Genomic DNA, 27,434 nt, shown 5'->3' with positions numbered 1-27,434 from the left:
GGCTGAGCTGATGTCTAAAGGCTTGGAGTCTACACTCTGGTTCTCCTCTCCATCACCGGCAAGAGCTGATTCAGGATTTTCCGGGGACTCAGAGAATATGTCATCGGAACTCTCTCTTTTTAGTGTGGAGTGGGTGGTAGTGCTAGTTTCAGCAGCCTTCATAGTATCATGGTTGTTATTGTCTGACATTGTCTTCTCTCTGTCACTACTGATTGGGCACTCACTAACCTCTTGCTTGTCAGCTACCTGCACTGATGGGGGCTACTGCTAGTTTCAACAGGACCCCCTTCTACAGAAGCCTTCTCAGTAGCACACACCGTCTCTGACAGCCCCTGCTCAAATTCACTCCTATCTGGACGCTCTGCATTCAACTGCAACCGTACAGCGCCATTTTCCATCATCTCAACAGACTGAAACTCCTCTACTTTGTCTTCCTTGGCACCATCTTCTTCTTCTTTGTCTTCCTCCACAACGTCATCAAGGTGAGATCTCGAAGGCCACTCCTGGCTACCCTGGCTGTCAGATGACGACATTTCCTCCTCTACAGAGTTAGAGATCACCTCCACCTTACCATCGCTGATACAGTCAATGGTCTCCTCTTCTTCTTCTTCCTCCTCAAATGGATATGGCTGGGTCTCTGGAGCGCCCTCTGCAGGTGAGGCTTGGCCAGTGCAGGCAAGAGGCGACCGAAAAGCAGCGGCATCTTCCTCCTTCTCACAGTGATTGTCATCTATCATTTTAAGGTCTCGTTCCAATTCACTATCAACCACCTGGATTCTACTAGTAGGCACCTGATTTACCCCAGAAAGTGCCTCCTGCTCCATTTTAGGAACCACTTCTGCCATTTTGTTTGTTGAGTCTGTAAGGTTCTCACTTGAGGGAGACACTTGGGGTCTAGGCTTTGGAGTATCTGGAGATTCTGACCCCAGATCTTCTGACTTTGCTCTGGGTGCCTGTTTGACCAACGGGTGAGGAGGAGGGGTAGTGTCCTGGGCCAGAGTGGGGTCCATTTCGCCCTCCTCCATCCCCCAAACCTCGCTGGCCCACTCGACCAATGAGTCGGCTGAGCTCTGTCGGTTGGCCACCGGCTCCATTGTTGCCATGATGAGACGGGTAGACTGCCAATTGGCTGGCTCTGTTGACTTGAAACAACAGTCTGGACTAGAACAGTTTATAACAGTCAGTCTTCAGCAGGTCGGTCTGGGAGAAAGAGGACAGAGAGGAAATGGAACGATTAGCGGAGCTGAACAAAAAACAAACCTGGCGTGAAAACCCATTTCACCAATTTTCAGATCCATTTTCTGTCCTCAAATAGTGTTGTATTATGTCATTCATACTGTATTCCCATACTCCTTACTGTTTGACACACCATTCACTCTGTGTTGTAAAGCTAAATGGTTTATACACCTGTTATAATGCCAACCAGTTGTTGTTGTTAATGCATTGCAGAATGGTTATGGTATTGTATTGCATTGTGTTAGTCTTTGGCAATGAGGTAAAAAATGACTAATACACACGATTCTCCTCCTCTGCAGTAGCCTGACGACTCCAACTGAATTCTTCCTCTGTTCTGTAGTTCGCTACGTACTTCAGTGAAGAGAAGAAACGCTCATGGGCGTGGCGCTCGGTTGGAGCAATATGGTTGGGTAGCCAGGCAACCTCTGCAGTGCAACTTGGAAAGTTTTCTGCTGAGTGGGTCAATCTTTAATGTGCTTAACCACCTCAGAGCCAGAGGCTCAGCAATGCTCCCTCTCACACACATGCATGCGAGTGTTGTACACCAGCTGAGTGAGCAGAACAATGGGTCTGTACTTTGTCCTCATTATTGCCATGGCACCCATGGCACCTCTCTCTCTCTCCCCTTTCAAACAACTTGAATAGGTTCATTTACACTCCAAAACAGTCTCACCTTCTAATTTATCACTTAAGCCCCAAAACATTATAGTATATTTTTCTCCCCATCCTTACTTTAATCAACACTTTCTCTCTAGCATCTCATTTATCCCCCTTCTCTCTCCCACAGTCACACTTTCTCTCTAGCATCTCATTTATGCCCCTTCTCTCTCCCACAGTCACACTTTCTCTCTAGCATCTCATTTATGCCCCTTCTCTCTCCCACAGTCACACTTTCTCTCTAGCATCTCATTTATGCCCCTTCTCTCTCCCACAGTCACACTTTCTCTCTAGCATCTCATTTATCCCCTTCTCTCTCCCCACAGTCACACTTTCTCTCTAGCATCTCATTTATCCCCCTTCTCTCTCCCACAGTCACACTTTCTCTCATCTCATTTATCCCCCTTCTCTCTCACAGCATCTCATTTTTATCCCCCTTCTCTCAGTCTTTCTCTCTAGCATCTCATTTATCCCCTTCTCTCTCACAGTCACACTTTCTCTCTAGCATCTCATCTCATTTATCCCCCTTCTCTCTCACAGTCACACTTTCTCTCTAGCATCTCATTTATCCCCCTTCTCTCTCACAGTCACACTTTCTCTCTAGCATCTCATTTATTTATCCCCCTTCTCTCTCCAGTCACACTTTCTCTCTAGCATCTCATTTATCCCCCTTCTCTCTCCAACAGTCACACTTTCTCTCTAGCATCTCATTTATCCCCCTTCTCTCTCCACAGTCACACTTTCTCTCTAGCATCTCATTTATCCCCCCTCTTCTCTCTCCCACAGTCACACTTTCTCTCTAGCATCTCATTTATCCCCCTTCTCTCCCACAGTCACACTTTCTCTCTAGCATCTCATTTATCCCCTCCTTCTCTCTCATCTCACAGTCACACTTTCTCTCTAGCTGTCTCATTTATCCCCCTTCTCACACTCTCTCACACTTTCTCTCTAGCATCTCATTTATCCCCTCCCCAGTCACACTTTCTCTCTACAGTCACAAAAAGATCTCACACTTTCTCTCTAGCATCTCATTTATCCCCCTTCTCTCTCCCACAGTCACACTTTCTCTCTAGCTATCTCATTTATCCCCTTCTCTCTCCACAGTCACACTTTCTCTCTAGCATCTCATTTATCCCCTCTTCACACACTCTCCATCTCATTTATCACAGTCACACTTTCTCTCTAGCATCTCATTTATCTCCCTTCTCCCACAGCACACTCTCATTTCATTTATCCCCCTTCTCCACACAGTCACACTTTCTCTCTAGCATCTCATTTATCCCCCTTCTCTCTCCCCACACACTTCTCTCAGCATCTCTTTTTATCCCCCCTTCTCTCACACACACAGGTCACAGTTTCTATCACACTCACCACACACACTTTCTCTCTAAATCTCATTTATCACATCCATCCCCCTGGGTTCCCCTCCCAGTCACACTTTCTCTCTAGCATCTCATTTATCCCCCTTCACAGTCACACTTTCTTCCAGCAGTAATTCCTGGTTACATGTGGGAACACCAGACAGAAAAAAGATTCCGATCCATCCCCCTGCAAACCATTCAGGACACAGTACTGTGGGTTTTAACACACACACACACACACACACACACACACAGTACACACACACACACACACACACACACACACACACACACACACACACACACACACACAAAACACACACACACAACACACTCACAGTGCCCTGGGTTTTGGCACGCGCTGTAAGGAATCATTAGCAGAGGCATGTGGGACAGAACAGACGGGACTGGGGGTGAACCAATGGGATGAACAGTAGATCTGGGACAGTATGACAGTGTGCAGCGGTCCTGGCCTGGCATACTGCAGGTTACATTCAGAAAACAATGCCATGTCCTGGACGTGATTACATTCACATAACAATGCCCTGTTAGAGCGGACAAGCCTGGACACCTTCACTATGAATGGAGGAACATGGGATAGGACATGGGGTGATGGGTTTATAACTGGCCATAGGGGCCTGGACTGCAGGCTATTCATTGGTTCACCTCCTGCCCTGCAGGTTATTCATTGGTGGGAAAATGTTGTGGATAGAGCTAGAATATCAAGATTGGACATGCACCTTTTTACAGATAAATGATATTGTGACAGACAAGGCTGTCCCCTCTAACCATTACATTTCTATCTTCAAAGTAGATCATACTTTTTACAACATAAGAATATTGGAAACGTGCAAGTCAACCACAAAGGTAGTGTACATTGGGACGCAGCCTGACTTGGATTCCAACAGTGAATACATTTCAAATGGATATGTAAATGAGTGTTCCTCCACTTGAGAAAATAACAGGTCCTTGGGCTATGAAAGAGGAGGGACACACACACACATGAAAATGATGTTTCGCCACAGTAGGGAGGAGTAAACATTTAACTATTGTGAGAAAGAAAGCTCCTTAAATCCCTATTTAGGAACACACACACACACACAGACAGTCTTGTTTAACTAACCTTGTGGGGACACACAATTGATTCCCATTCAAAATCCTATTTTCCCTAAACCCTGACTCGAACTTTAACCCCAAAACCTAACCTGAACACTAATTCTTGCCTTAACCCTAAACGGCTAGAATTAGCCTTTTTCTTGTGGGGACAAACAAAATGTTCCCAGTTGGTCAGATGTTTTTTTGTTTACTCTTCGTGTGGGGAGCTCTAGCAGGGCAGAAATTTGACAAACTGACTTGTTAGAAAGGTGGAATCCTATGACGGTGCCATCTTTAACGTCACTGAGCTCTTCAGTAAGGCCATTCTACTCCCGATGTTTGTCTATGGAGATTGCATGGCGGTGTGCTCGATTTTACACAACTGTCAGCAACGGGTGTGACTGAACTAGCCAATTCACTAATTCAAAGGGGTGTCCACATACTTTTGCATATATAGTGTATTTTACAGGGAGCACAAAGCTGATCTCAATGGGACTGTCCCAGGATATTCCCATGTGCCGTGAGATAACAGGGAGTTGGGAAGATGCAGATCAGTGGGATATAATATAATAGGCTAATATCTCTCCTCATTAGCAACGAGGCTTAACTTGATGAAAGGAGCTTCAGAAAATGTGATCATCATTAAATATACATTTCCCACAGGGGTATTGCATATAAACTTCATATTTTCTTTTATGGCTGGCAATTATCTGGCAACTAGTGGTATGTAAAGTATGTTTTCCATGTAATAAACATTGAATTGTAAACATCAAACCAACAGCATATTACAAATGAGATCTGTAACAGGAATTTATAATCTGATAAAGCGAACCTTCTCCACACAAGAAGGACTACACTGTACCAGTAGCATGGTTACATACGTTGCATGGCACACACTGTGACATCACTTTAAAAGGAGCTCCTCAATACCTAGTAAGTTTATGGCACCTACCTGTTGATATGGTATCGTCTGTGCTGGTGACGACGCCACTGGGCTGGAACGTTCCTGATCTACAGGGGACCTTCTTATTCTTATTGTGGGATTTGGGACGTCGATCCTACAGGTACGTCATGTCTAATCAGAACCAAGTACCCAAGTAGGACCATGTACCCAATAGTTCTGAAAGTAGGTTACTCTCTCCCTGGTCCTGTCCATGTCCGTACTCACACCCACATTTCCCCCCTTGCTTGTGCACACGCCACATCTGCAGAAACACTCTCTCTCTCTCTCTCTCTCTCTTTCACAAATGACTAATTGTTCACTGTTCCATCCAGTTTAATCTGAGAATTAACAGTATGAGCACTTTAATGCATATGGACAAATGAGGTTATGCCAAATTATACAAAAGTAATCCAATTATAAAATACTTTTCTTTCCCATTGTGCATAGAGTCCGAATGTCGTCCCGACATTCCCGCTGGATCCCACTGTCTCTGTGAATCAGCTTCAACTCTGGGACATTAAATCAGTCTGTGAACGTAATTACATCTGTTAAAGAAGCAAAGAAGACAGAATAATATGACAAATCGTGCATCTTTTCCCCCTCAAAATTCTACAGGTCATCGACAAACAGTAAACACAGAAATGTTGGATTACAAAACAGACGACAGAAAACGTGTCTCTACATCGGTCTCAGGGCCCCCACTCTCTGATCGAGCTTCGTCTTCTTCTCCTCGTCCTCAGTGTTTCCAGGGGAGCTGATAGGAACCACAGAGGGCATCCCCCGGCTCCATTACCACTGGCGGCGGCAGCCCCATACACTCCACCTGTTTCCTGAACTCTTCCATCTCCTCTTCCTCTACCTCTCTCCCACCCTCCGTCTTCCTCAGCAGGTACAGGTCCGTGGACTCCCTCCTCCTGGAGCTCACCTCCCACCTAAAAAAATCATTATACTTTACTGTTGTGCTTTTCCTTTCTTCTTGTACTTCACTTGTACCAGCACTTGTTTTTCTCCCTGTCACTGGTTTAGCTGATAGAGCGAATTCAACTCTTACCCTACGAGATCCAGAGCCTGCTGGTTCTTCTGTTCTACCTGATAATTCATTTCACCCACCTGGTGTCCCAAGTCTAAATCAGTCCCTGATTAGAGGTCCAGAGTTGAGTTTGAGGGTGATAGAGGCTATCCACTGGACACACACTGGTTGAATCAATGTTGTTTCCACGTCATTTCAGTGAAATGACTTCTGTGCCCAGTGGGTGTTTTGAAGAACGGTTCACTTGCAGTGATTGTAATGCAGAATGTGGTTGTTTCTACCTACCTGACCTGAGCTGAATAGCCTACACCAGTGTTTCTCAACTCCAGTCCTAATCTACCCCCCAACGGTACACATTCTTGCTGTAGCCCTGGGCAACCACACCTGATTCAACTTGTCAAGGCCTTGGTGATTAGTTGACTAGTAGAATCAGGTGTGTTTGCGTGGATCTACAACAGAAACGTGGGTACACCTGGACCAGAGTTGAAAAACACTGGAATACCCCCTAACAGTAAGTTGTTCTGGATAAGAGTGTCTGCTAAAATGGCTCAAATGTACAATTCTATAAATGACCCACTTCATCACCAGACAATCTGGGCAGGAGGTCTCCAGGAAGACCCCAGTGAGGTTGAATCGGCCCCCCACGTCGAACTGGAAGGTGCTGTTGCCGTTGATGAGTGAGATATTGTAGGTTAGAGACTCGCAACGGCTGCCGAAATGGTTAGTCTGGGTGTAGTGGACGGTTGTGGTGGTGTTGGAGTTCTGGGTGGTGTTGGGGTTCTGGGTGGTGTTGGAGTTCTGGGTGGTGTTGGGGTTCTGGGTGGTGTTGGGGTTCTGGGTGGTGTTGGGGTTCTGGGTGGTGTTGGGTTCTGGGTGGTGTTGGTTCTGGGTGGTGTTGGGTTCTGGGTGGTGTTCTGGTGGTTCTGGGTGGTGTTGGGGTTCTGGGTGGTGTTGTGGGTGGTGTTGGAGTTCTGGGGGTTCTGGGTGGTGTTGGGGTTCTGGGTGGTGTTGGGGTTCTGGGTGGTGTTGGAGTTCTGGGTGGTGTTGGGGTTCTGGGTGGTGTTGGGGTTCTGGGTGGTGTTGGGGTTCTGGGTGGTGTTGGGGTTCTGGGTGGTGTTGGGGTTCTGGGTGGTGTTGGGGTTCTGGGTGGTGTTGGGGTTCTGGGTGGTGTTGGGGTTCTGGGTGGTGTTGGAGTTCTGGGTGGTGTTGGAGTTCTGGGTGGTGTTGGGGTTCTGGGTGGTGTTGGGGTTCTGGGTGGTGTTGGGGTTCTGGGTGGTGTTGGGGGGTGGAGTTCTGGGTGGTGTTGGGGGTAGAAAACTCCATGGTGATACCGTCTCTGGTCTGTGAGAGGGATGAGATGTGATTATTATTCGTTTTCATACAGAAAACCACTATAGAAACAATCCATACAACATACAAACTTGTCACAGAACAATTACCGGTACAATGAACGTGGAAAGGCAGGTTAAATGTAGCCTAGTTGACAAGTGTGCTAAAAATCTATTTAAAGGGGGCAATCTGCAGATGTTACATCCATTTTTGGACTTAAACATTTATGATATTATTATGATTTATGATATTTATGATATGTACCCATTGATTCTTGAAGAATAGAACTTATAAATGCCTCATGAGCTTAGTTCAACTGTCACACCCCATACAGAACCCCAAATATAAGCTTGTTTTAATCCAATGTTTTGTAAATATTGTAAATGCCTCAAAATATGCTTAAAACTATAATTGTGATACCTTGGATGGTCAGTCCTTGCTTCCATAGCTCTGTCTATGAATTTGAGAGTGGTTACATTTTTCCAGGCCTATTCCTTGTTTTAACTTTGGACCAGGATCCGCAAAGGGTTCTAGGGAATAGGGTGCCACATAGTGGATAGGGTGCTACCTTGAGACTCTCCAGGGATGCAGGGTGGCTCAGGCTGCCTGCGACGAGGGCCCATTTCCTCAAGAGCTGCTGGTCTAGTCGTGGTGGATCCATGGGCTTAAGGAGGTCCTCACAGGCTAGAGCTGCAGCAGGAGCTGATTGGCTAAAAGGCAGGAAGTACAGGAGAGTCGTGGCACATAGAGCGAACATGGCTTCAGTGTCTAGGTCTCACTATATCTATTCACCAGTATATCTATCTACTGTGGGTCTATCTATAGCTATAGAATCTACGATATGTATCACTATATCTATCCTATATATTTATATGTATCACTATACCTACAGCATCTATCTACTGTATGTCTATGTGTCATTGATGTGTCTGTGTGTATGGAACACTGGTGCTGGGATAGAGGGGTCCAGTCTTATAGCTCTGCTATGGTACAATGTTCTTCAATGTCAGAAAGTTCCACAGTTGCAGAGTACCAGTAAACTGGCACTTTTCCAAGGCAATTCCAAGGTTGCGAAATAAAAACTATACTTTTTGTTCATCTATGTTCTGTGCTTATCTGGTGAAAAGTTGCATGCTTTTATCTGAGACATTATTCCATAGTGTCAAACATGAAACAATCCATGAGACTCATTTACGTCTAGTGTTCTCCTAACTCTTCTAGTGTTCTCCTAACTCTTCTAGTGCTCTCCTAGTGTTCTCCTAACTCTTCTCGTGTTCTCCTAACTCTTCTAGTGTTCTCCTAACTCTTCTAGTGTTCTCCTAGTTTTTCTAGTGTTCTCCTAGTTTTTCTAGTGTTCTCCTAATTCTTCTAGTGTTCTCCTAACTCTTCTAGTGTTCTCCTAGTTGTTCTAGTGTTCTCCTAATTCTTTTAGTGTTCTCCTAACTCTTCTAGTGTTCTTCTAGTGCTCTCCTAGTGTTCTCCTAATTCTTTTAGTGTTCTCCTAACTCTTCTAGTGTTCTTCTAGTGCTCTCCTAGTGTTCTCCTAACTCTTCTAGTGCTCTCCTAGTGTTCTCCTAACTCTTCTAGTGTTCTCCTAACACTTCTAGGATTCTCCTAGTTTTTCTGCAGACATACAGTGTATCAATTGTGTTATTGACTATACGTTTGTTTATCCCATGTGTAACTCTGTTTTGCTTTATCTTGGCCAGGCCGCAGTTGTAAATGAGAACTTTTTCTCAACTAGCCTACCTGGTTAAATAAAGGTGAAATAACATTTTAAGAATTGCTCTGGTACAATACGAAGTGCAATTAACCTGTTGTATGTTCAGAACACTGGTGTGGTTTAGCATCGTACCGCAACGAGGTATTTATTTAACAATTCTAACTTTTACTTTCATGTCTATAAATGCCTAGTTGTGGAAATTGGAACTCCTGGATAAAAACAGGTTTGTATTGTTCGTAGAGATTCTGCCTTTGTTGAGAAGAAAAGTTTGGCTTGTAAAACCCTATGGTTTAGAGTTGGTTGATTTTCCAGATTGACTGACCTTCATGTCTTGTAAAGTAATGATGGACTGTCGTATCTCTTTGCTTATTTGAGCTGTTCTTGCCATAATATGGACTTGGTATTTTACCAAATAGGGCCATCTTCTGTATACCACCCCTAACTTGTCACAACACAACTGATTGGCTCAAACATATTAAGAAGAAAATACATTTCACAAATTAACAAGGCACACCTGTTAATTGAAATGCATTCCAGGTGACTACATTGTGAAGCTGGTTTAGAGACTTCCAATAGTGTGCAAAGCTGTCATCAAGGCTAAGGGTGGCTACTTTTAAAGAATCTAAAATATATTTGGATTTGTTTAACACTTTTTAGGTTACTACAATGATTCCATATGTGTTATTTCATAGTTTTGATGTCTTCACTTTTATTCTACAATGTAGAAAACAGTAAAAATGAAGAAAAACCCTTGAATGAGTAGGTGTGTTGACTGGTACTGTACTTCAAAATACACAATATACAAATATCTTTCAAAACCTAAATACTCTTAAAACGTGACAACATTCTATCGAAAATATTTGGGGTGGGGAATATTTAGGTTTATAACACCACAGCAGAAGAATCTGATGAGTAAGCTAAAAGTGAAGCCCGACAGCGTTCTCTACTACATGGTTTCCCAACCCTCTCCTCGCCCCCCAGACGGTTCACATTTTTGTTTTAACCCTGAACTGGCACACCTGATTCAAATAGTCAACACCCAAAACGAGCTCCTGTAAAACTGCAGGCCTTAACACTGAGAAAGTGTAATGGCATCAGCTCCTAACAAAATTTTAGCTCTGAATAGTGTGGACCCTATAGACTCTGGAAAAGTGTTAAATTGAACACTCAGAGTTGATTCAATGCTGAAGAATTTGCTGTGAACATCCCTACTGGATTCCACTGTCTCTGTGAATTAACTGAAGCTCTAGGACTTTAACTCAATGAATGTCATTAAATCAGTTAAAGAAGCCAGGAAGACAGAGTATGATGAATCATTCAGTACAGTACAAGCATACAGTACATTGACAAACAGTACATACAGAAACAAAAAAAAAAAGTGTCACCACATCTCTCCCAGAATCTATACTTCCATCACATTGATGGGTCTTCTTCTACCCGTCTTAAGAGGGCAGGGAATCAGGGACGAGAGGAATCACAGAGGGATTTCCCAAGATACATCAGCACTGGCGACGGGAAGAACGCCACGTTTCCTGAACTCCTCCATTTCCTCCACCTCTGTCCTCCTCCACCTCCACCTCTGTCCCGTCCCGTCCTCCACCTTCCTCAGGAAATACAGCTCCGTGGACACCCTTATTACGGAGCTCACCTTGTATTGAAAAGGAGATGAGATACCATTACCTTAGCTTGAATAACATCTTTAATGAGACCAAACAGGTTTATGTTACACAGAGCATTATGGGTACTGTAGTTAATCATGCTACCCACCTCATCACCAGGAAGTCTGGGCAGGAGGTCTCCAGGGAGACCCCAGTGATGTTCCAAAAGCCCCTCATGTCTAACTGGAAGGTGCTGTTGCCAAATGGAGATGCTGTCGGGTATATACACTACTTGCACCAGCCGCCATGCCGGTTCCGGTTCTGGTGTTGGTAGCAGATGTAAACTCCATGGTGACTGTCTTCTCTCTGTGAGAGAAGAGATGTGGTTATTATTGGTTTTCATACAGCAGCCACAAAAAAATAGAAACAATCACAATATTTTTTTTAAACTATAAAAAACAATTACAATGAATAAATGGGGAATGACAAGTAAAATGCAATTTAATCCAAAATGGCACCCGATTCCCTATATAAAGCTTTAATTTAGACCACGGACAAAAGCAGTGCTCTACATACAGGGAAGAGGGTGCCATGTAGGGAATAGGGTGCTACCTTGAGAGCTAATATGGTTGAGTAATACCAGGGGTGGCTCACACTGTCTAAGACGAGGGCCCATCTTCCCAAGAGCTGCTGGCCTAGTTGTGGTGGATCCAAGGAGGTCCTCACAGCCTAGTGCAGCAGCAGGAGCTGATTGGCTCGAAGACAGGAAGCCTAGGAGAGCTGTGGCATATAGAGCGAACATGGCTTCAGTATCTAGGTTTCACTATATCTATCATATCTAAAACATGTATCACTATATTTATCTTGTATTTCTATATCAACAGTATGTCTATACTTCATTGATGTGTCTGTGTGTATAGAACACTGGTGCTGGGATAGAGGGGTCCAGTCAAAGCTCTGCTGTCCTGCTATGGTCAAATGTTCTTCAAATGTCAGAAAGTTGGACAGTTATAGTGCCAGGAAAATGACTCCTTTCTATGGCAAATTCCAGGATTGCAAAAATAAAAAGCTTTTTTTAATGCTCATCTCATGTACAGTTGTGTGCTTATTCGAACCAGTGATCTTTTGGTTACTGTCCCAATGCTCTTAGCCACTAGGCTACCTGCTGCCCCATTTTTATACTCTCCCAATGAATACATTTCTTAGTAAGGGTTTTTTCTACAGACAGTATTGCTTTGGTATAGCATACTTAAGTAATAAGGCACGAGAGGGGTGTGGTATTTGGCCAATATACCACGGCTAAAGGCTGTTCTTATGCACGAATCAACACGGAGTGCCTGGATACAGGCCATGATATATTGGCCACATACCACAAACCCCTGAGGTGTCTTATTGCTATTATAAACTGGGTACCAAGGAAACAAATGACTGGTTTTGTCATACCCGTGGTATACGGTCTGATATACCACAGCTATCAGACAATCAGCATCCAGGGCACAAACCACACAGTTTATAAAATACAATTGACCTTTGCTATGTTCAGAGCACTGGTGTGGCAAAAAGCCTGTGTGGGAAAAAGTTAGTGTCTGCATCCCAAATGGCACCCTAATGCCCAAGAGCCCTGGTCAAAGGTAGTGCCCAAGGGACCTGGTCAAAGGTAGTGCACTATGAAGGGAGCGGGGTGCCATTTGGGATGCACCGTTGTGTGTTTGGACTCTTCCCATCAAAGGTTACTCCATAATCTGTGTGTTTTAGCTTAGAATGGAGCAACATGGTAGTTTTTCATTGTCCAATGTTGACAAATGGTGAGACAGGAGACAGGACATCAAATAATATTTCACAAGTGTCAGTTTAATCACTAAACCATTATTGAATAGTTCAAAAGTATCCTGTTGAAAGAAAGATATACATAAACCCCACTGCCACTTGATTTCATGGTGGTTATATACATGTCAGAGTACTGTTTGTATTCTATGGAAAATACACAGAGAAAATAAAATGCATAGAATTTAGATATAAAAACATACTTTCCCTTTAACAATTGATAATGGACCAAAATAAGATTAAAACATGTTGACTACAATGCTTCCCACAGTTGTGTCAAGTTGGTTGGCTGTCCTTTGAGTGGGGTCCTTTCTTAATCCACACAGAAAGCTGTTGCAGTTCTTAACACTGAAACCGGTGCACCTGACACCTGTTACCAAACCCTGTTCAAAGACATTTCAATAGGTTGCTTGCCCATTGACCCTCATGCACAATCCATGTGCAAGTGGATTTAACAAGTGACATCAATAAGGGATCATAGCTTTCACCTGGTCAGTCTGTCATGGAAAGAGCAGGTGTTCCTAATGTTTTGTACACTCAGTGACCTACTTTCAACCAGAGCCCACAGACCCTGGTTAACAGTAGAGCACTTTGTTAGGACTAGGGTTTCATTTGTGACACATACCTACTGTACTGGTCATGATTCAAACCACAGGCCTTTCTGACACATACCTACTGTACTGGTCATGATTCAATCCTCAGGCCTTTCTGACACATACCTACTGTACTGGTCATGATTCAATCCTCAGGCCTTTCTGACACATACCTACTGTACTGGTCATGATTCAATCCTCAGGCCTTTCTGACACATACCTACTGTACTGGTCATGATTCAATCCTCAGGCCTTTCTGACACATACCTACTGTACTGGTCATGATTCAATCCTCAGGCCTTTCTGACACATACCTACTGTACTGGTCATGATTCAATCCTCAGGCCTTTCTGACACATACCTACTGTACTGGTCATGATTCAATCCTCAGGCCTTGCATTGGACAAAAGATGATAAGGGCCTTCGATAAGCATTTCCCTTGTAAGATACAGCATAATGGATCAAGACTGGTCTTTCATTCTCAGTACCAGCCAACAGTAACACAGCCAAGGCTAACAGGGTTGTGTTCATCAGGGTTGTGTTCATCAGGTTTGTGTTCATCAGGGTTGTGTTCATCAGGGTTGTGTCCATCAGGGTTGTGTTCATCAGGGTTGTGTTCATCAGGGTTGTGTTCATCAGGGTTGTGTTCATCAGGGTTGTGTTCATCAAAAGAAAAAAACTGACTCGAACAGGGAGGGCCTACCTGGACCTGGTCCAATAAGAAAAACAATGGTTTTGAATTTTCATTTCAAAGCACTTCGCCCTACTGAACAAAACCCAGGTTCCTCTGGATGGGTAACTGAGCTATACCCTTAGGGAAGGAGATCCACAAGGCACTTCAGTAATAACACCATCTTACCACCCCCCATCATTCACAGTGTTAGAGGCAGACTCAAGTCCCTCTTGTAGTATTAGACAGAGAAAGCATTGGAGAATTTGGTAGAGATAGAGAGCGAATGAAATGATTGATCACATGACAGAGCAGCACTGGCAGGTCTTGCGTTTGGGAGCCACATCGACCCCTCCCTCCGCCTCTCCCCTGGTAGCGGTCAGTGTCTCTGGGGCGGCTGGAGCCTGCTCCCCCAAGGCCAGGGTCTGGGCCTTGGATGGGAACAGCAGGGGCTCCTGCTCTGGCTCAGTCCGGGGCTCCACTAGGGACACCTCCAGGAACTGGCCCCCAGGGAGGATGGCTGATTCTGGGGCCACCGAGGCCTCCTCTTCCCCCTCGACTTCCACTTCAGTCTTCACTTCCACATCGCCCTCTGCCGGCTCGCCTGCAGCCTCTCCCTCTGCGTCGGGCCTGGGGGTGAGTAAGGTCTCAGAGTAGACGGGAACGGCAGCCCCAACGCCATCTGGGGCCTGCAAGTCAGACACAGGAGCTTCCTCTACTGGCTGTGCCTCTTCCTCTCCACCACTGTTTCCCACACCCTCCATCTGTCCTTCTCCTAAATCTCCTATTACTGTGTCCATCTGTCCTTCTCCTAAATCTCTAGTTACTATGTCCATCTGTCCTTCTCCTAAATCTCCTATTACTATGTCCATCTGTCCTTCTCCTAAATCTCTAGTTACTATGTCCATCTGTCCTTCTCCTAAATCTCTAGTTACGGGGTCCATCTGTCCTTCTCCTAAATCTCTAGTTACGGGGTCCATCTGTCCTTCTCCTAAATCTCTAGTTACGGGGTCCATCTGTCCTTCTCCTAAATCTCTAGTTACGGGGTCCATCTGTCCTTCTCCTAAATCTCCTATTACTGTGTCCATCTGTCCTTCTCCTAAATCTCTAGTTACTATGTCCATCTGTCCTTCTCCTAAATCTCTAGTTACGGGGTCCATCTGTCCTTCTCCTAAATCTCTAGTTACGGGGTCCATCTGTCCTTCTCCTAAATCTCTAGTTACTGTGTCTGCCTCTGTCTCAGTCTCTTTTGCTACTTCTGAGGACTCTTCAGGAGTTGTCTCTGGTTTCGCCTCCTCAATTCCTCCTTCCTCAGGAGATTCTGACCTCTGATTGGACGCAGCCGAGTCAACTTCCTGTTCCTGACCCGTAGAGGAAAGATCATTTGCCAGCTCGTCTCCCTCGTCATTGATAATCACTCGCTCCGCTCGCATCATGATCAGTCCGCCTTCTTCGATTACCGGAGCCTCGCCTGGCTCCGTCTCCGTGAACCCCAGGAACGTCATGGTAATGGCACCATCTTCAGGGACGACCGTCACTGGACCGTTGGTGCCGTTGTGCAGTCCGCCCTCCTCTGATGCATTGTGGGTAGCAGCTTGCCCCTCCCCTCTCCTCTCCCATTGGTGAGGATCTCAGCTCGTTCCAATAGTGCTGCCTCAACTGTTCCTAAAACTGTGACAAGACAGACAGATCATAGTTAGAAATGTTTCACTCATCTTCCCAGTCTTCTATCAGCAAGACCCTTGGCAAGGATGCACATTAATCTTACCAAGCTCTGGAAAGTCCAGCTAGAGTAGTGAGCACGGAAGAGGCAGGAGAGTGGAACATTTGTAGAAACTTGGAGAAAGTTATGGAGAGTAAAGGAGAAAGACAAGAAAAGAGGCCGGCCAATGGGACGAGTGATATTAGAAATCTAAAAGAAGTGAAGAGAGAGCAGCTTCCAGAATCAACGCTGTTCTGGACTCATGACAGAAGGTCCTAATGATAGGAGTGACATTTCAGCACCAAGCCAAAGGCATGTTGCCCATCCCTGTGACCCTGAATCCAACCAACCAGAACATTTCCACTGACTTGGCTTGTGTTGTGTGCTCTTTGCCCCATAGAAATAGAATTACTAGACCCATCATGGTGCAGCCAAACAGCAGTGGTCTAAAGGAATTTTCACGTTCTAGAAATTCTATTTCTATGCTTTCCCCTGATAACTTTACACATGAGATTCTTCATCAGCATCAATTTATATGTATTCCATCTCATTCAAATGCATAGATACTGTATGCATGTATGAACTTCCACTGACGAATGAATACAACGTATTGCCTTTGTAATACAAATACCATCAAAGACCAGTACAGTCTGTAGTGTCTTCTGGGACTAGAACCCATTTCAGTTGATTCAGAGTAAAGGAGAGATGAAGGTAACATTGTTAACCCCTTACCGGATTCAGCCTCTACTTCTTCCTGTCCATTCTCCAAGATAACTGCTTGGTCTGCTTCTGTGGGAATATATGGAAATAAGACTCTTTTTAAATCAGTGTTTATTAAGCCCAACATTCAACTGTCCCGATTCTGTTCAAATCTATTGGGTTATTTACGATGTCTTTTTACCACACATCACATTCATTACCAACTCAAACAGAAACAAAGATGTATTATTTTATCTTTCAACAATTCAATTGATTGGGTCAAGTAATATCAAGCTGGAGCAACGACTGCTACCAGCGGTTGCCAACAGTAACCGGTGGTGACAGCTAGACAGTCACTCATTCATTCAGAGACGGGTGACACCTACCTGCTGTAGCCTCCACCACCACCACCGCTGCATTCTATTGGAGGAGACAGACAGGGGCGGGGTTAGACACTCCAACCACATACCATTCTTTTATTATTTTCAGTCTCAAGTTGTAACCGTGACCCTAGATGAGGAATGCCATTATAAAAGGGTAGATGAGCAATGTCATTCACGCATTTTCAACCCACAAGAGGGAGCTAATGAGACTTTAGGGCCCAGCATCCACCAGCGACTACTCAATACCTAATATCCCTACTTTAAAAAAGTAGACTCAGTGAAATGACGTTGCCACAAGCAGCACCGCAGATATTGAGATGAGTGAGATGCAAAGACTTCCCTCTCACACAGTATCTGCGCGTGTGTACGGGGTTCTCTCAGTTACAGCCTGGTAGCCAGGGCACCGAAACAGCATATAAGTTGAGCCTCGCGCTTCAGCGCTCTTAGTTGTTACGGAAATTGACCCACTATGCTGTTTTACTTTCTGCTTCTACGTCGGATCACCGAGTCGACCTTTAAAGAGGGTGGGAGGACAACCCCTTTATAACAAAAGCTCAGTGTTGAGGGTAGCCCCATCTCTGCCATGCCACAAAAACCCCCACTATCATACGAGTCAACCTTCACAGGTCTGCTCCTTGGCTACGAGACTAAACAACACGCTCGGCGTGCGATTCCCGTCTCTACAACCTCTAAAATCAAAGGTTAGGAGAAGAAATACAAACATAAGAACAAAAGACTTGAAGAGGAGGAGAATTCTTTGTTGTAAAATACAAGGTCATTCTGAGGTAAACAGTCACAGTTGCCTTGAGGTGGAGCGATCACACACGTCTAAGTGGTACATTGTTGATGCAAGGAGGGCTTGGTCTTGGTAAAGCTCCTGCCTCTGAACGAGAGGTGCTACATCAAAGCTGCATGGTACATTGTTGATGCAAGGAGGGCTTGGTCTTGGTAAAGCTCCTGCCTCTGAACGAGAGGTGCTACATCAAAGCTGCATGGTACATTGTTGATGCAAGGAGGGCTTGGTCTTGGTAAAGCTCCTGCCTCTGAACGAGAGGTGCTACATCAAAGCTGCATGGTACATTGTTGATGCAAGGAGGGCTTGGTCTTGGTAAAGCTCCTGCCTCTGAACGAGAGGTGCTACATCAAAGCTGCATGGTACATTGTTGATGCAAGGAGGGCTTGGTCTTGGTAAAGCTCCTGCCTCTGAACGAGAGGTGCTACATCAAAGCTGCATGGTACATTGTTGATGCAAGGAGGGCTTGGTCTTGGTAAAGCTCCTGCCTCTGAACGAGAGGTGCTACATCAAAGCTGCATGGTACATTGTTGATGCAAGGAGGGCTTGGTCTTGGTAAAGCTCCTGCCTCTGAACGAGAGGTGCTACATCAAAGCTGCATGGTACATTGTTGATGCAAGGAGGGCTTGGTCTTGGTAAAGCTCCTGCCTCTGAACGAGAGGTGCTACATCAAAGCTGCATGGTACATTGTTGATGCAAGGAGGGCTTGGTCTTGGTAAAGCTCCTGCCTCTGAACGAGAGGTGCTACATCAAAGCTGCATGGTACATTGTTGATGCAAGGAGGGCTTGGTCTTGGTAAAGCTCCTGCCTCTGAACGAGAGGTGCTACATCAAAGCTGCATGGTACATTGTTGATGCAAGGAGGGCTTGGTCTTGGTAAAGCTCCTGCCTCTGAACGAGAGGTGCTACATCAAAGCTGCATGGTACATTGTTGATGCAAGGAGGGCTTGGTCTTGGTAAAGCTCCTGCCTCTGAACGAGAGGTGCTACATCAAAGCTGCATGGTACATTGTTGATGCAAGGAGGGCTTGGTCTTGGTAAAGCTCCTGCCTCTGAACGAGAGGTGCTACATCAAAGCTGCATGGTACATTGTTGATGCAAGGAGGGCTTGGTCTTGGTAAAGCTCCTGCCTCTGAACGAGAGGTGCTACATCAAAGCTGCATGGTACATTGTTGATGCAAGGAGGGCTTGGTCTTGGTAAAGCTCCTGCCTCTGAACGAGAGGTGCTACATCAAAGCTGCATGGTACATTGTTGATGCAAGGAGGGCTTGGTCTTGGTAAAGCTCCTGCCTCTGAACGAGAGGTGCTACATCAAAGCTGCATGGTACATTGTTGATGCAAGGAGGGCTTGGTCTTGGTAAAGCTCCTGCCTCTGAACGAGAGGTGCTACATCAAAGCTGCATGGTACATTGTTGATGCAAGGAGGGCTTGGTCTTGGTAAAGCTCCTGCCTCTGAACGAGAGGTGCTACATCAAAGCTGCATGGTACATTGTTGATGCAAGGAGGGCTTGGTCTTGGTAAAGCTCCTGCCTCTGAATGCTACATCAAAGCTGCATGGTGCTACATCATCAAGCTGCATGGTACATTGTTGATGCAAGGAGGGCTTGGTCTTGGTAAAGCTCCTGCCTCTGAACGAGAGGTGCTACATCAAAGCTGCATGGTACATTGTTGATGCAAGGAGGGCTTGGTCTTGGTAAAGCTCCTGCCTCTGAACGAGAGGTGCTACATCAAAGCTACATGGACGTATTATTATGGGAAAATGTATTATTCCTCTGAAAGGAGCCTCGTCGGTCAGGACTGGTGGGAAGAACGGACGTAATGATCGGGGCTACTTGTTCTAGCATGTATTCTAGCTAGCCCATTCAATTGGTCTGCGTGCATCAGTGAGTGTTTATGTGCGTTACTCACAGCTTGGCCATCCTAATTCTCTCTGTGTCTGTAGGTGTGTGTAGGTGTGCACATTTTAGTGCCAGATGTCCTCACAAGAGTAGTAAACCAAGTGAGGCCAGTCCTGACTTGTAAAAAAATATATTTTAGGATTAGAATTAGGGGAAAAAGTTTAGGGGAAAAATGTGAATCAATTGTTGGTCCCCAAAAGGTCTTCACAAGTATAGTAAGACAGTGTGTGTGTCACTCACAGCTCGGCCATCTTCCATCTGCTGCTCCAGCTTCTCCTCCTCCTCCGTTAACCGTTGACTCTCTGTCTGCAACCTGACACACACACAGACACACAGTTCTTTAGCGTTCGGTTCCAACCTCAGCCAGAAAAAAACATTCACTTTTAACCTCACGTTGATAAAAAGGTAGTGCTATAAGAAACTTACAATACATGTAAATACACTACGAGGTACAGAGACTATAACCCCTACGAGGTGTAGAGACTATAACCCCTACGAGGTGTAGAGACTATAACCCCTACGAGGTGCAGAGACTACAACCCCTACGAGGTGTAGAGACTATAACCCCTACGAGGTGTAGAGACTATAACCCCTACGAGGTGTAGAGACTATAACCCCTACGAGGTGTAGAGACTATAACCCCTACGAGGTGCAGAGACTATAACCCCTACGAGGTGTAGAGACTATAACCCCTACGAGGTGTAGAGACTATAACCCCTACGAGGTGTAGAGACTATAACCCCTACGAGGTGTAGAGACTATAACCCCTACGAGGTGTAGAGACTATAACCCCTACGAGGTGTAGAGACTATAACCCCTACGAGGTGTAGAGACTATAACCCCTACGAGGTGTAGAGACTATAACCCCTACGAGGTGTAGAGACTATAACCCCTACGAGGTGTAGAGACTATAACCACTACGAGGTGTAGAGACTACAACCCCTACGAGGTGTAGAGACTACGACCCCTACGAGGTGTAGAGACTCGGCCCTACGAGGTGCAGAGACTACGACCCTACGAGGTGCAGAGACTACGACCCCTACGAGGTGCAGAGACTATCGACCCCTACGAGGTGCAGAGACTATCGACCCCTACGAGGTGCAGAGACTACGACCCCTACGAGGTGCAGAGACTACGACCACTACGAGGTGCAGAGACTACGACCCCTACCAGGTGCAGAGACTACGACCCCTACGAGGTGCAGAGACTATAACCATTACGAGGTGCAGAGACTATAAACCCTACGAGGTGCAGAGACTACAACCCCTACCAGGTGCAGAGACTACAACCCCTACGAGGTGTAGAGACTACGACCCCTACGAGGTGTAGAGACTACGACCCCTACGAGGTGCAGAGACTACGACCCCTACGAGGTGCAGAGACTACGACCCCTACGAGGTGCAGAGACTACGACCCCTACGAGGTGCAGAGACTACGACCCCTACGAGGTGCAGAGACTACGACCCCTACGAGGTGCAGAGACTACAACCACTACGAGGTGCAGAGACTACGACCCCTACCAGGTGCAGAGACTACGACCCCTACCAGGTGCAGAGACTACGACCCCTTCGAGGTGCAGAGACTACGACCCCTACGAGGTGCAGAGACTACGACCCCTACCAGGTGCAGAGACTATAACCCCTACGAGGTGCAGAGACTATAACCCCTACGAGGTGCAGAGACTACAACCCGTACGAGGTGAATAGACTACGACCCCTACGAGGTGCAGAGACTACAACCCCTACGAGGTGCAGAGACTACGGCCCCTACGAGGTGCAGAGACTACGACCCCTACGAGATGCAGAGACTACGACCCCTACGAGATGCAGAGACTACGACCCCTACGCCGTGCAGAGACTACGACCCCTACGAGGTGCAGAGACTACGACCCCTACGAGGTGCATAGACTACGAACCCTACGAGGTGCATAGACTACGAACCCTACGAGGTGCAGAGACTACGACCCCTACGAGGTGTAGAGACTATGACCCCTACCAGGTGCAGAGACTACGACCCCTACCAGGTGCAGAGACTACGACCCCTACCAGGTGCAGAGACTACGACCCCTACCAGGTGCAGAGACTACGACCCCTACCAGGTGCAGAGACTACGACCCCTACGAGGTGCAGAGACTACGACCCCTACGAGGTGCAGAGACTATAACCCCTACGAGGTGCAGAGACTATAACCCCTACGAGGTGTAGAGACTATAACCCCTACGAGGTGTAGAGACTATAACCCCTACGAGGTGTAGAGACTATAACCACTACGAGGTGTAGAGACTATAACCACTAAGGTCAGAGGTGGGTGTATAATCTGAAGCTGGGATCTAACAAACAGCCACAACCCTAGACAGACAACATGGAGAGTATAGAATGGGTGGTCCTTCTGTGGCTCAGTTGGTAGAGCATGGCGCTTGTAACGCCAGGGTAGTGGGTTCGATTCCCGGGACCACCCATACGTAGAATGTATGCACACATGACTGTAAGTCGCTTTGGATAAAAGCGTCAGCTAAATGGCATATATTATTATATTATATTATAATGTCTTAGAGAATAAGAGTCTTCATACAGCTACTGTGTAGACTATGAGGTGAGGCTGGCCTCCTACAAACACACTGCATGTACAGCACAACACATAAGAGTTGAGAGTATAGAAAGCCCTAGAAAGAAAGTGTGGTGAGTATGGTATCTATGGTGTGAACCAAGCATTGAGAGTATCTAGTAAGTATCTAGCCCTATACAGTTAACGTGGTGAGTATACATGTAGCCCTATACAGGTAATGTGGTGAGTATACATGTAGCCCTATACAGGTAACGTAGTGAGTATACATGTAGCCCTATACAGGTAATGTAGTGAGTATACATGTAGCCCTATACAGGTAATGTAGTGAGTATACATGTGGCCCTATACAGGTAACGTAGTGGGATCTAGTATACATGTAGCCTATACAGTTACCATAGTGAGTATACATGTAGCCCTATACAGTTATAAGAGTATACATGTAGCCCTATACAGGTAGCGTGGTGAGTATACAGGCCAGCCCTATACAGGTAACGTGGTGAGTATACAGGTAGCCCTATACAGGTAATGGTGAGTATACAGGTAGCCCTATACAGGTAAGTGTGGTGAGTATACAGGTAGCCCTATACAGTTAACATAGTGAGTATACAGGTAGCCCCTATACAGTTAACGTAGTGAGTATACAGGTAGCCCTATACAGGTAATGTGGTGAGTATACAGGTAGCCCTATACAGGTAATGTGGTGAGTATACAGGTAGCCCTATACAGGTAATGTGGTGAGTATACATGTAGCCCTATACAGGTAATGTAGTGAGTATACAGGTAGCCCTATACAGCTAATGTAGTGAGTATACAAGCCCTACACAGGTAATGTAGTGAGTATAGAGGTAGCCCTATACAGCTAATGTAGTGAGTATACAGGTAGCCCTATACAGCTAATGTAGTGAGTATACAGGTAGCCCTATACAGCTAATGTAGTGAGTATAGAGGTAGCCCTATACAGCTAATGTAAGAGTATACAGGTAGCCCTATACAGCTAATGTAGTGAGTATAGAGGTAGCCTATACAGCTAATGTAGTGAGAGTATACAGGTAGCCTATACAGCTAATGTAGTGAGTATACAGGTAGCCCTATACAGGTAATGTAGTGAGTATACAGGTAGCCCTATACAGGTAATGTAGTGAGTATACATGTAGCCCTATACAGCTAATGTGGTGAGTATACAGGTAGCCCTATACAGGTAATGTCGTGAGTATACAGGTAGCCCTATACAGGTAATGTAGTGAGTATACAGGTAGCCCTATACAGGTAATGTAGTGAGTATACATGTAGCCCTATACAGCTAATGTCGTGAGTATACAGGTAGCCCTATGCAGCTAATGTAGTGAGTATACAGGTAGCCCTATGCAGCTAATGTAGTGAGTATACAGGTAGCCCTATGCAGGTAATGTCGTGAGTATACAGGTAGCCCTATGCAGCTAATGTAGTGAGTATACAGGTAGCCCTATGCAGCTAATGTAGTGAGTATACAGGTAGCCCTATACAGGTGATGTCGTGAGTATACAGGTAGCCCTATGCAGCTAATGTAGTGAGTATACATGTAGCCCTATACAGGTAATGTAGTGAGTATACAGGTAGCCCTATGCAGCTAATGTAGTGAGTATACATGTAGCCCTATACAGGTAATGTAGTGAGTATACAGGTAGCCCTATGCAGGTAATGTCGTGAGTATACAGGTAGCCCTATGCAGGTAATGTGGTGAGTATACAGGTAGCCCTATGCAGCAAATGTGGTGAGTATACAGGTAGCCCTATACAGCTAATGTGGTGAGTATACATGTAGCCCTATGCAGCTAATGTAGTGAGTATAGAGGTAGCCCTATACAGCTAATGTAGTGAGTATAGAGGTAGCCCTATGCAGCTAATGTAGTGAGTATACATGTAGCCCTATGCAGCTAATGTAGTGAGTATACAGGTAGCCCTATGCAGCTAATGTAGTGAGTATACAGGTAGCCCTATACAGCAAATGTAGTGAGTATACAGGTAGCCCTATGCAGGTAATGTAGTGAGTATACATGTAGCCCTATGCAGCTAATGTGGTGAGTATACAGGTAGCCCTATGCAGCAAATGTAGTGAGTATACAGGTAGCCCTATGCAGCTAATGTAGTGAGTATACATGTAGCCCTATGCAGCTAATGTAGTGAGTATACAGGTAGCCCTATGCAGCTAATGTAGTGAGTATACAGGTAGCCCTATGCAGCTAATGTAGTGAGTATACAGGTAGCCCTATGCAGCTAATGTAGTGAGTATACAGGTAGCCCTATGCAGCTAATGTAGTGGTATACAGGTAGCCTATGCAGCTAATGTAGTGAGTATACATGTAGCCCTATGCAGCTAATGTAGTGAGTATACATGTAGCCCTATGCAGCTAATGTAGTGAGTATACAGGTAGCCCTATGCAGCTAATGTAGTGAGTATACAGGTAGCCCTATGCAGCTAATGTAGTGAGTATACATGTAGCCCTATGCAGCTAATGTAGTGAGTATACAGGTAGCCCTATGCAGCTAATGTAGTGAGTATACAGGTAGCCCTATGCAGCTAATGTAGTGAGTATACATGTAGCCCTATGCAGCTAATGTAGTAGTATAGTATACAGGTAGCCCTATGCAGCTAATGTGGTGAGTATACAGGTAGCCCTATGCAGCTAATGTAGTGAGTATACATGTAGCCCTATGCAGCTAATGTAGTGAGTATACAGGTAGCCCTATGCAGCTAATGTAGTGAGTATACATGTAGCCCTATGCAGCTAATGTAGTGAGTATACAGGTAGCCCTATACAGGTAATGTAGTGAGTATACATGTAGCCCTATGCAGCTAATGTAGTGAGTATACAGGTAGCCCTATACAGGTAATGTGGTGAGTATACATGTAGCCCTATATAGGTAATGTAGTGAGTATACATGTAGCCCTATACAGGTAATGTCGTGAGTATACAGGTAGCCCTATACAGGTAATGTAGTGAGTATACAGGTAGCCCTATACAGCTAATGTAGTGAGTATACAGGTAGCCCTATACAGGTAATGTAGTGAGTATACATGTAGCCCTATACAGGTAATGTCGTGAGTATACAGGTAGCCCTATACAGGTAATGTAGTGAGTATACAGGTAGCCCTATACAGCTAATGTAGTGAGTATGGGGTATATAATAGGAGATTCCTACTTGTCTATGTGTTGCTCCATCTCCTGGGCCTGGGAGCCCCACAGCGGGAACGAGGCTCTGAGGATGTGGGGAAGAGGGGCCGTCCATCAGCCACTGGTCTCTAAGAGACTTCCTCTGGATAGAGAAAGAAAGCGCGAGAGAGGGGAGGGAGGACACAGGGAGAGAGAGAGGAGGGAGGACACAGGGAGAGAGAGAGGGAGGGAGGACACAGGGAGAGAGAGAGGGAGGGAGGACACAGGGAGAGAGAGAGGGGAGGGAGGACACAGGGAGAGAGGACACAGGAAGAGGGAGGACACAAGAAGAGGACACAGGAAGAGAGGGAGGACACAAGAAGAGGACACAGGAAGATAGGGACGACACAGGGAGAGGGGAGGGGGACACAAGGAGAGAAAGAGAAGCATGTCAGTCAACATTGTCAACTTCATAGGCATTATCCAAATCATGCACTCCTACTCCTAGTCTTTAAATCTGACAGGTTTGTCTTCATTCTCACACACTATTGTTATGGTGTCAGCCGGTGGCTGTGACCTTTAAACCTCCCCATCCAATCAGCTTAGGTCACATCTCTCTATTAGACCTCATTCCCCACTCCACTTCCTTTCAATAACCGCTCAACAGGTGTCCCATCCCTTTAACACTCCAATAAAGCCCTCAGCAGGTGTCCCATCCCTTTAACACTCCAATAAAGCCCTCAGCAGGTGTCCCATCCCTTTAACACTCCAATAAAGCCCTCAACAGGTGTCCCATCCCTTTAACACTCCAATAAAGCCCTCAACAAGTGTCCCATCCCTTTAACACTCCAATAAAGCCCTCAACAGGTGTCCCATCCCTTTAACACTCCAATAAAGCCCTCAACAGGTGTCCCATCCCTTTAACACTCCAATAAAGCCCTCAGCAAGTGTCCCATCCTTTAACACTCCAATAAAGCCCTCAGCAGGTGTCCCATCCTTTAACACTCCAATAAAGCCCTCAGCAGGTGTCCCATCCCTTTAACACTCCAATAAAGCCCTCAGCAAGGTGTCCCATCCTTTAACACTCCAATAAAGCCCTCAGCAGGTGTCCCATCCTTTAACACTCCAATAAAGCCCTCAGCAGGTGTCCCATCCTTTAACACTCCAATAAAGCCCTCAGCAAGTGTCCCATCCTTTAACACTCCAATAAAGCCCTCAGCAGGTGTCCCATCCTTTAACACTCCAATAAAGCCCTCAGCAGGTGTCCCATCCCTTTAACACTCCAATAAAGCCCTCAGCAGGTGTCCCATCCCTTTAACACTCCAATAAAGCCCTCAGCAGGTGTCCCATCCCTGTAACACTCCAATAAAGCCCTCAACAGGTGTCCCATCCCTTTAACACTCCAATAAAGCCCTCAGCAGGTGTCCCATCCCTTTAACACTCCAATAAAGCCCTCAACAGGTGTCCCATCCCTTTAACACTCCAATAAAGCCCTCAACAGGTGTCCCATCCCTTTAACACTCCAATAAAGCCCTCAACAGGTGTCCATCCCATATCCCATACATTCGGACAGGAACACACTCCTTTCTGCCCCAAGTGTGCACTTGCTCACCTCTCCTTATCGATTTAAGATTACTAGCCTATGCTTACACCAATCCAATGCTTTTAAATGCATGAGGGGGAGTGAATGAGTGCACACTTTTGCGAGCAAGGTAACGAATTGGGACACAGGGTCTCTCCTATCCCACCACTCCCTTCCCCTCCCCCTCTCCTCTCCGCTGGCCCCCTCTCACCACCTCAGCTGAAGGTGAAATGCACAGCAGAGCACTGACAGGAAGTCTGCAGAGAGCACTTCCTTCCTGTTTCTGTCGCGGCACAGGTCCTCTCAGAGTGCCAAAATGTGTGTTTGCAGAACACCTCCCTCTAACCCAACAGGACTAATATGAAGTTCAATTAAATGCATTGTTTTCTCATTCTAAGAAACACCTAATCAAGAGGGCCAGACGTTTGATTGGTGGGTAAAACCCAGAAACACCTAATCAAGAGGGCCAGACGTTTGATTGGTGGGTAAAACCCAGAAACACCTAATCAAGAGGGCCAGACGTTTGATTGGTGGGTAAAACCCAGAAACACCTAATCAAGAGGGCCAGACGTTTGATTGGTGGGTAAAACCCAGAAACACCTAATCAAGAGGGCCAGACGTTTGA

At 45.8% G+C, this 27,434-nt stretch overlaps 2 protein-coding genes and 1 long non-coding RNA gene across 5 annotated transcripts in view; 1 reads left to right on the top strand and 2 right to left on the bottom strand.

Annotated features, from left to right (window-relative positions):
* Window positions 1–242: 242 nt before the first annotated feature.
* LOC127924630 (neurofilament medium polypeptide-like) lies at window positions 243–1,703 on the bottom strand. The gene is made up of 2 exons (XM_052509352.1): window positions 1,408–1,703; window positions 243–1,200 (listed from the first exon to the last, which is right to left on the bottom strand). The coding sequence occupies exon 2, from the start codon at window positions 1,101–1,103 to the stop codon at window positions 243–245; it is 861 nt and encodes a 286-aa protein (XP_052365312.1). The 5' UTR covers window positions 1,104–1,200; window positions 1,408–1,703.
* Window positions 1,704–13,088: 11,385 nt separating this feature from the next.
* Window positions 13,089–27,434, bottom strand: part of LOC127924616 (paralemmin-3-like) — a 40,508-nt gene continuing 26,162 nt past the window's right edge. The window contains exons 1-5 of one of the 2 annotated variants that reach the window (XM_052509335.1): window positions 25,277–25,345; window positions 19,773–19,845; window positions 16,847–16,880; window positions 16,494–16,550; window positions 13,089–15,730 (exon numbers count right to left, since the gene is read on the bottom strand). In XM_052509335.1, the coding sequence (XP_052365295.1) occupies window positions 14,359–15,564 (1,206 nt within the window). In that variant the 5' untranslated portion in view covers window positions 15,565–15,730; window positions 16,494–16,550; window positions 16,847–16,880; window positions 19,773–19,845; window positions 25,277–25,345 and the 3' untranslated portion in view covers window positions 13,089–14,358. Of the gene's footprint in view, window positions 15,731–16,493; window positions 16,551–16,846; window positions 16,881–19,772; window positions 19,846–25,276; window positions 25,391–27,434 lie in introns of those variants that run through there. The other variant, XM_052509336.1, reaches the window with a different exon arrangement.
* On the top strand, window positions 25,655–27,253 carry LOC127924618 (uncharacterized). 2 transcript variants are annotated; one of them, XR_008118405.1, is made up of 4 exons: window positions 25,655–25,894; window positions 25,975–26,054; window positions 26,135–26,252; window positions 26,372–27,253. It is a non-coding gene; the product is annotated as an uncharacterized LOC127924618 (long non-coding RNA). The 2 variants fall into 2 exon arrangements; XR_008118406.1 differs by having other exon boundaries at window positions 26,015–26,252.

This window comes from Oncorhynchus keta, unplaced genomic scaffold (genome assembly GCF_023373465.1).
Source record: "Oncorhynchus keta strain PuntledgeMale-10-30-2019 unplaced genomic scaffold, Oket_V2 Un_contig_436_pilon_pilon, whole genome shotgun sequence".
NCBI classification, from domain to species: Eukaryota; Metazoa; Chordata; class Actinopteri; order Salmoniformes; family Salmonidae; genus Oncorhynchus; species Oncorhynchus keta.
This window is presented reverse-complemented; position numbering and strand designations above follow the sequence as displayed.